This window comes from Ostrinia furnacalis, unplaced genomic scaffold (assembly GCF_004193835.3).
Source record: "Ostrinia furnacalis isolate ACB-3 unplaced genomic scaffold, ASM419383v2 OfSCF0971, whole genome shotgun sequence".
In the NCBI taxonomy this organism is placed as follows: Eukaryota; Metazoa; Arthropoda; class Insecta; order Lepidoptera; family Crambidae; genus Ostrinia; species Ostrinia furnacalis.
This window is the reverse complement of record NW_021131210.1, coordinates 63,872-73,875: the sequence shown is the minus strand read 5'-3', so window position 1 is coordinate 73,875 and position 10,004 is coordinate 63,872. Positions and strand designations below refer to the sequence as shown.

Here is a 10,004-nt window from a genome sequence, read left to right as displayed (position 1 = left end):
GTAAGTAATGTTGCCATTGTCGCTCGTTTTTGTTGTTGGTTGTAATCGTTTGTTACTGATAATTTCTTCCATTATTTTCAATCTCATGAGATCGTATTAATCTTTCGAAACTGGACTTACGATACTTGTACTACAGCAGATTTGAAACCGTGGTTAAAATCAGTTGCTCCTCACTTTTACTAAAAATAAATGGTGGAGTTGCGCAACATGGCGAATTCAACTCAGCTGCTGTAAAAGAACATTTCAATGATTTTGTGATTGTGACACGCTCTAGTTAGCTGAAGATTTGAGATTGGTCAATGACTATACAGTTAGTTAAAAAATCCGTTGATTATCAGTACGTAGTGTGATGGAACAATCGATAAATGTTTGCCTGTAACGTCACTGACGACTGAACATTGTCCTACAAAAGTAGGTAGTTGTTTTTGTTCGGGAACCAGCTAAAGAAATTCATCAAGCTGGAGCGATTACCGGAGTACCTGCGCGATACCGTCGACTGGTTCATGGGGTAAGTTACATGACGATATATTCTCGTTTGACATACAAATAAAACTTGAAACAGGCATGCAGTCTCAATAAAATTCTGAAATCTCAACTTCACACAAATGTTGTTGAAATTATTGAGTATGTCCGTTTTCTGCACACTATTTAATACGGGCATATCAATATCATATCATTTATATTATTTATTTACTCATCAATTTATATGATGAAAATTTAATCTTAATGATGACATATTCCAATGGTAACTCTGATTCAATGGTAACTCAGATTGTAATTGTGATTGCGATTCCAATTAAACTTATACAACCAATTTCAAACTTGATATTAGTTGAGATAAATACTCATACTGAGCTCAGTTTGCTTCAGAATGTATTTTTTTACAATTGTCTTACAGAACGGTTTGCGTAGTGGGTTGTCTGCACATTAAAAAAAAAAATTACTTCAACAAAAATGAAAATACTTTATTGACTAATCTACTGCTTTTTACGATTCCTACCTAATAAATATTTTCTTTGAATTTTAAATTTTTTAATGCTTATTTCTACTTAGCCATTGGTGCATCAATATTCTTGTTAATAATATAGTCCAGTCATTATAGTAAGTTCACCTCGGAATTCGAGATACCCAGCTGTAAGTCTGTAAATACGTGTATATTGACACCCTAAAAGTTGTCTCAAAACCTACATATGGTAGGGTGTAAGCAACTATTAAATTTCAAGGTCAACGGTCACAAAAATCGTTTTTTTGCGCTTTTTTTAGAAATATCTCATTTCCTGTGGGTTTTTTGCTATTTGTATTTATTATCAATATTATAGAATACTAAATTCTCTACAAATTTTGTTTAAAAACTTTTTTTATACGGTGAACCGTTTTCGAGATAGAGGGCGGAGAGCGCGCGGTCACTGCATCACTTCAGGTCTACTTAAGCGGTTTAGATTTTTCATACAAAAGGATTTTCCCGCTAATTCCTGTGGGAATTTCGGGAATTCCTTGTTGTAACTAAGCTTTGAGTTTACTAAGGTACCTACATGCCAAATTTCAAGCGTCTAACTTCCGTTAAGCGTTTAGATTTTTCATACAAAAGGATTTTCCCGCTAATTCCTGTTCCCGTGGGAATTCCTAAGTATACTATAACCTGCCCAGGTGTATGAAGAATAATTGTACCAAGTTTCGTTAAAATCCGTCGAGTAGTTTTTGTTTCTATAAGGAACATACAGACGGACAGAATTCTATACATGAAATATATTTTCAAAATAACTATCAGGGGGTGATTAGTGATCGATACTGATGCCAAAAATGCAATCAGTAAAATTTTTGTCTGTCTGTCTGTCCGTCTGTATGTTCCTTATAGAAACAAAAACTACTCGACGGATTTTAACGAAACTTGGTACAATTATTCTTCATACACCTGGGCAGGTTATAGTATACTTAGGAATTCCCACGGGAACAGGAATTAGCGGGAAAATCCTTTTGTATGAAAAATCTAAACGCTTAACGGAAGTTAGACGCTTGAAATTTGGCATGTAGGTACCTTAGTAAACTCAAAGCTTAGTTACAACAAGGAATTCCCGAAATTCCCACAGGAATTAGCGGGAAAATCCTTTTGTATGAAAAATCTAAACCGCTTAAGTAGACCTGAAGTGATGCAGTGACCGCGCGCTCTCCGCCCTCTATCTCGAAAACGGTTCACCGTATAAAAAAAGTTTTTAAACAAAATTTGTAGAGAATTTAGTATTCTACAATATTGATAATAAATACAAATAGCAAAAAACCCATAGGAAATGAGATATTTCCAAAAAAAGCGCAAAAAACCGATTTTTGTGACCTTTGACCTTAAAATTTAATAGTTGCTTACACCCTACCATATGTAGGTTTTGAGACAACTTTTAGGGTGTCAATATACAAGTATTTACAGACTTACAGCTGGGTATCTCTAATTCCGAGATTCTTACCTAATTTAAGCTTAAATGACTGGACTAATATGCATGTTTTATCAACAAGAATAATCAGGGTTGGTATTTAAATACAGATGTTATTTATTGATACTGGTAAACTAAATACAGAAAGTAATAGGTTACAACACTTACTTTTGTGTTACCTATTTTATTAATTAAGATTTAAGAAATGTCTGGGAATTTATTTTTATTTCTTTCTTTACTCACAGTAGTTAAATAGTAAATAATAATAAGTCTTTATTGGGAATCGCAGGTTATACAGGAGGAAAATTTATATTACAATTTGTTTCACTGTGTAAAAGGCGGACTTCTATATTAATAAATACCAAGCATTTGGAGTTAACGTCTTAGAACATTACTTCATATATTAAATTAAATCTGGCAAGGCAAAGTCTCGTACAGTACATTTGTTACCAGCAATTTGTATAATTGAGGAATTCTATACAATCCCTAGTCAATGTGTAGAATGCCTGGGGCGCATAGGCAAAGTATGAATGTTATAAATTTTTGTTCAATAAATACTTTCCCTAGACAGCGTATGTTATTCATAGGCATTGTATAGAATACCAGCTGGCCCACCGGCAATGTGTAAAGTAAACAGTTTTGGCCTGTATTGATAATTATTATTTATGTACTAATGTCAAACATTAAAATAACCATATCGTTATAGCCAATGAGCTGCTGCCTAGATAGAATTTTTTTTTTTTCCTTTTCTAATCTGCTACTTGGCAATCTGTTTCCGCGAAACAATAATCCAATCATCTGTCTGATTCCAATCCGGTTCTTGAGGCGTTCAGTAAGAGACTAGTCCAGTGAGTCATCTGTTATTCTTTCCCTGCGAATCTTTTCGCTAGGTTTTTGAATGCTATGTCTCTTCAGTCTGGAAAAGTGGAGACTGCCAGTTCCTTGCAGTTGAGAGGCGAGGTCGTTTCTGTGACTATCCCGTCTCAGTTGGTAACTTTTACTGTACTTTTCAATTTGCTGTTTCACTGTATCCAGCTTGATATCCATGTACATAATCTTGTTACTGACATAGGGAGGTATCTTAAAAATGCCTCTAATGGTTTTGCTCTGGATAGATAGCACACGAAAAGTATGGCTAATTATGAAATAACAAGTAATAACGTATTATTACGATAAATATGGATAAAAACCTCTAAATTTGGAAAAAATCACCATATTTAAACATTTTTAACAAAGTTTTGACAGTAATGACATAAGATTTTTGCCTCACTTTTGACGAAGCATTTGTATGAAGACTCCATCTAGGCTTTATAAATCTAAGGCTATCATCTTTTACACACATTGCCTGCTGGGCATTTGGTATTGTTATCGTTTTATAACCTAGTCAGAGCATAAAATCCCAACTAATATTATAAATGCGAAAGTAACTCTGTCTGTCTGTCTGTCTGTCTGTCTGTCTGTTACGCTTTCCCGCTTAAACCTCGCAACCGATTTTGATGAAATTTGGCATAGAGATAGTTTGAGTCCCGGGAAAGAACATAGGATAGTTTTTATCCCGGTTTTTGAAACAGGGACGCGCGCGATAAAGTTTTTCTGTGACAGACAAAATTCCACGCGGGCGAAGCCGCGGGCGGAAAGCTAGTTAATAATATTTCTTCATTTGGAGGTAGGAAGCCGTAGTTCCTCTGTAGCTGAAGTTCCCTTCCACCTTCAGCCTGATCATCAGTTTCCACCAGGTGTGATGGAGGGCAGGAGCTTCCTCGTTAAGAATAAAAACATGTTCTGTCCAGTTATTGTCTCTTAAATCTGTTCTACATAATATAAACTTAGAGGATTCCCAATATTAATTCACTCTAAGAAAGTCAAAAACATGTAACGGAATCTCCAACTTACCACTTTAGTGGAGCGATTACAGTAAATAGTGGCCCATTAAGTACATGTTTTTTTGTTTTATTATGAATGCAAAAGCCTTTTATTTTTTTTTATATGTCTAAATTAAAATTCAAATTATTTATTGAATGTTTAGGAAACTGAGCAGTTATTAAAATGGTTTTGGACCTGTTCTTTTTTTTATTTAAACTTTTAAGTTGAAAATTTGATAGAGTTCTGCTAAAATCATCATCAATAATTTTAATGTTTCTAGCAACACTTTTGTATCTTACATCACAAAGATAGGAAGGTGATTATTTTTTGAAACATCTGAAATTAATAAAGAATCTGTCAAAAAAAAAGAAATTAACTGATAAAAGTCAACCTACAAGGTCATAAAATTTTAAAATACCTATCACAAAATTAACTCAATCTCCTAAACTAAGCAAAATCGTAGAACATACATGGGGGTGATTTAGTTAGATACACCTCGATATGTAAGGAATCTTTTTTCTTTTAGACCACTTTTCTGGCCACCCTGTATTGTATATGTAGTTTGATTAAAATCCGTTCATACTACAGAATGATTGTTGGCCGTTTTGGTCAGACTGATAAAATCAGTATGAACATGTATGAAGTACACTCATTAAACCGATTGGGTATCGGCCGATTCCTCATACAAATTGGAAGCCGACCAAANCTGTACTATTACTTATTCTGTGACCAAACTACCGACCGACCACTAAAAAGTCGGTAGTAAGCGGGGTCTTTTTAAAAATTTGTGATTGGTATTGCACTAATACTTACAAACCAGCGTGCGTCCCTGTTCGGCTATTGTCGCTTAAATTAGTAGGATTCAGCGATTTTGATAAACAACAATGTGTCCAACAGTTGTCATAGATATTGTCCATGGATGTTTCAGTATCCTGTCATTCCTGTACATCCTCTTTGTAAATACATATGTATGTACCTTGTTGATGCTGCCTTGAATCGGCTTTCACAAGCACACTAACGTAGAAGGGCCTCGAAACCGTTGGTATTCCGAGTGTTGTTGGTACATTCCGGAGCGAGGTACTGCAGTGTCAGGCCGACAGGGCAGGCTCAACAACCTGCTAAAGGCCTTAACACGGATCCAAAGGATCAGTGTTGATTGATGGCTTTGACCTGACCTCACAACTTGTGTGATAGCATATTACCCCTCACACTCAGCACTCTGCGCTCCCTCTCTATATCCATGGATGAAAGTTATTGAATTGTCGTATGTAGGTTACACGATTTGGCTCTCAGGTTAGGCGCTACATATATAGTTAATATTGCATTGGTACATATTTTCGTGGTAACCGTCGCGTGTGGAAGCGTTTCAGGTGCAAGCTGATAAAGCGTGATGTCACCTCGCGCGAGGCCGCCGCGGCGGGAGCGTCCTCTCGCCGCGGCCGCGCTAGCGCGAGCGCGCCGGAGCGCCGCTCAGTCGACCGCGGCGCGTAAACGTGAGCGCCGTTTTTTGCGACAGTCTCTCGCGCCTTCGTCGCTTCTGCGGGTATCCATCGGGCGCGTTCGCTGAGTCACGTCCGCGTCCGCCGTCGTGGTCGCCGACCGGTGCCAGTGCGCAGTGTGTGCGGTGCGGCGCGGTGCATGGTGGTGAAGGCGTGGCTGCGCAGGATGAGCGAGGGCGGCGGCGAGGCGGGCGAGGACGAGGCGGCGGGCCGGCGCTGGCCGGGCAGCATCCTGCGGCGCAGCGGCGTGCGCGCGGCGCGGCGCGTGCTGCACGTCAAGTACCGCAGCGTGCCGCCGCCGCCCGCCAGCCCGCTGCCCGCCGTGCTGCCCCTCGATATAGACGACACCGTCTCGTGCTTCTGCAGGTCAGCCGAGTTTGGTCTATGTCTCTCGACCCTATGGGGTTTGTTCAATAATTCTAGTCGATGACGTGGTTCTGTATATTTGTATGACTGGCTCTGTTCAGACTTGGAAAACATTTATTTTCTTATCTTGTAATTTTTGTTTGCGCAACGATAATAAGACCTATGTGGAAAATTTACTAACCAAAGGAAAAACCCACTGAACAAGCGCATGCTAAAGAGTTAAAATTCACTATTATGTAGTTTTGTTTTATCCTCGTTTGCATAGTAGGGTCTATGTTTATTGTACACCTTTGGGTTATTGTATGTACAGACAGATGTATAATCGTATTAGATGTAGGTTAGTGAATCAAAGCGAATTTTATTTATTTATTGGTTTACCAACTAATTAACTTGAAGCAAATGTTTACACTGAATGTTAGACGTGAGCAAGTAAAGTAATGAATGTATTGCATCGACCCAGTTGTTTGCTGGACGTGATGATGGGCCATGAGTCTGCAGCGGGGTGCGGGGGGCAGCTACGCTTATCGCCCGCGCGCTTATCACTGTACACCTGTGTGACGTCATGCCGCGCTCGCGACTCCTTTGTTTTATTGATAGAAGATAACATAAGCACGGCCATTATATTATGGTTACTAGCTTTCCGCCCGCGGCTTCGCCCGCGTGGAATTTTGTCTGTCACAGAAAAACTTTATCGCGCGCGTCCCTGTTTCAAAAACCGGGATAAAAACTATCCTATGTTCTTTCCCGGGACTCAAACTATCTCTATGCCAAATTTCATCAAAATCGGTTGCGAGGTGTAAGCGGGAAAGCGTAACAGACAGACAGACAGACAGAGTTACTTTCGCATTTATAATATTAGTTGGGATGGTTTTGTTATTTTTCATTCAATGGTTGCGACTTTAATTTGAGCTACAGTGGTTTTAACGAGTTGAACACGATCCACAGGTCCTAATATTAGTCTTCCGTTCACCTGTAACTATAACAAACGTCAAAAATCTATCAAACTCCATACAAAAAACACCGGTTGTTGTTACACTAACAGTTAATGTTAGTACGTGCTGCAACTCAGCCTTAAAAGTAAACCTATCTGTCTCACATACAAAAGTTGATTAGACAAAGACCGCAATAACAATTAGACATGCAATAGCGCGATGGGGTTTCTTACAAATATGAGATAGTTTACCCAACTTTTTAAGCCATAAAAAACGTTTAAAAAGACGAAAGAAATATTTTATTTTAATTATGTATTTCTTATGTGTATTTAGAAGTTTGAGTAGCAAATTGCAAGTTTCCAATTCGGCGACAAACATCGTATAACGGACCGCCATCGCGCCATCCATCACATGTGCTGATGTGCAGCAGGCCGCGCGCGACTCAAGTGGAGCCAATCAGCGCGGCTGGCTCCTATTGTCGTCTCAATTCAAGTTTACATCTTGTTTTGCTGTTTGTCTATATGTTACGGTTAATGTGATAAATTATTAATAATAACCGGTTATTATAAATAATTACCGACAGTCGCGGTAAAAGTGATAAATTAATCACATTTAACAGTGATTATTTAATAATTCAACCTTAGTAGTAACAAATTTCATAAAAGAGAACAACATCTTGTGTACGTGCTCGTGTACAGCCAAACTTTTGAACGTTTTGATATCATATATTAATATAATTTGGCATAATGAGTTTGGAATGTTTCTTGCATAATATTACTTTTCCATGATGCCTATAACATAATGTTTTGATTTAAAGTGAAAAATAGGTTAAGGGGGTGGCCCTTGGGCCACCCCTAAGCCGCCTATTTAGTTTTATACACACATAAATGACCTCATATTAATCACATTTACCAAATCATGCGGTAATTATTCATAATAACCGGCGATTATTCATAATTTTCACATTTATCACTTTGACCGTAACATATACATATAGTTGAGCTAAATGGACTATTCCATGGAGTCTAGTCCTTGTAGTCCTACTGCTTCTAGTCCTAACAATCTAGGAATTTTCGCGGCTATGTTTTAAAACAACGACTGAAGAGCTGCTGTAGGATTTTGTTATTATTTTCTAAACTAAAGGATAAGCAAAGAAATAGAATAGGTGAAGTTGAGATTCCGAGACCGCCGTCAAGGCAAACTTGTAAATTGTAATATTCCTACAGCGGTAAACTTATAGAATAATTTGCTGTTTGGTTGTCCCATTGAGTAGTCTCGGTTTACATTTTATTAAAATGTAGGTATAAATAAATATCCTTGGACATTTTACACTGCGCCTCTAGTCCCAAACTAAGCAAAGCTTGTACTATGGGTACTAGACGACGGGATAAACATACTTATATACTTTTTTTTTGTAAATACATACATCATTTCAATTTCTGCCCGGCCGGAATCGAACCCGGGACCTCTCGGCATAGTAGTCCGTTCTGAACCACTACACCAAACGGCCGACAGCAGGTAGGTATTGTTCTTTGAACCTATCGGCACACTAACTGTGATTCAAGCAAGGGAGTTAAAGGACTGCTTCTCGTGCGGTGACTGACGATATTATACCTATCATTCCTCAAGTTATCGCATCACATGTTCAGCGGTTTTACATTGACGTAAGCATCGTACCTTTTTCGGCGAACAGCTAGGTCCCTAAGTTGGTCCTCCCCCCCTCTAACTTCTAAAATGAAAAATCTAAAAAAAAACATAAAATATGATGTACATTACTATAAAAACTACCAACGAAAATTGTTTTGAACGAGATCTAGTAAGTAGTTTTTTTTAATACCTCTTAAATCGTAAACCGCTTATTACCGCGTAATATTTCATACAAATAACTTAAATTAATAAAAAAAATTCGTAAATCAATGGCACGGGGAACCCTTTGTGCGTGAGTCCGACACGCACTTGGCCGGTTTTTTTTTATATTATAGCTAAGGGTCTTGTAATAAGTTGACCATCGCCGTAAGGTAGCATCCCTATCGGTTTTCTATAGGCCAGGACTTTTAAAATTATGATAATTGCCTAGGTATTGTGTAAAATGCCGGATTATACACATTTTCGGTAACATCTACACAGATTTCTCGTTCGTAAGCAATGAATAGCGGCTGCTGTTTCGCAGTGACACTCCGCAACAACTCCTAGTTTCACACGTAAAAGCTAATTGTAAACTTAAATAAACCTAACAAAACATCTCAATAAGCATGCATGATGTCACCGGTCAAACTTTGCTTACTTCAACAAAGAATCGAGATATTGTTGCAATACATACTATAGTCAACATCAAATAAACCGCACCTTCCGCGACGCGAACTTTAAAGGTTTTCTTCTGACACAATCAAAAATATTGGTGTTATTTGAAAGCCCAATAAATAAACTTATTAAAGATTAACACATTTAATTTCTTAATCGATAAATGTGACTTAAAAAAAGACCTCACTTGGGGCTCACCTCTGGGATCAATTAGACCAATTTTTATGGTTATAAAATCAAATAATGATTTCACGTGTCCTCTTTAACAGATGGATAGCGATTAATCTCAACAGTTTTATAGCCATAAAAGTTGTCTCAAGCGTAACTACCTATTTTTTGAAGAAGTGACTCTGGATCCTTCTAAAGACACATTTTTAAGGTAAAAACCTTTCTTTTAATGAAACGAAGTTTAGAACAAGGCTTTTAAATGGTGCCAATATTGGTAGCAAGTGGGGATGCATACATTTGAAATGGCTTGTCGCGGGAGGTGCGATTTATTTGATGTCGAGTGTATAAGAACGCCTCCACTTCATAATTAACTTGATTTAATGCATCATTTCATTCATCAGTGTTTGAGGGCTCGGTGTTAAAACTGACACTGACTTTTATACAAAACGTTG

At 37.9% G+C, this 10,004-nt stretch overlaps 1 protein-coding gene across 3 annotated transcripts in view; it reads left to right on the top strand.

The window, feature by feature from the left end:
* LOC114350766 (MOB kinase activator 2) overlaps positions 1 to 10,004 on the top strand; it is a 53,719-nt gene continuing 43,715 nt past the window's right edge. For 2 of the 3 annotated variants that reach the window (XM_028301687.1, XM_028301686.1), the window contains exon 1: positions 1 to 508. In XM_028301687.1, coding sequence (XP_028157488.1) covers positions 504 to 508 — 5 coding nt within the window. In that variant the 5' untranslated portion in view covers positions 1 to 503. Of the gene's footprint in view, positions 509 to 5,754; positions 6,152 to 10,004 lie in introns of those variants that run through there. The other variant, XM_028301681.1, reaches the window with a different exon arrangement.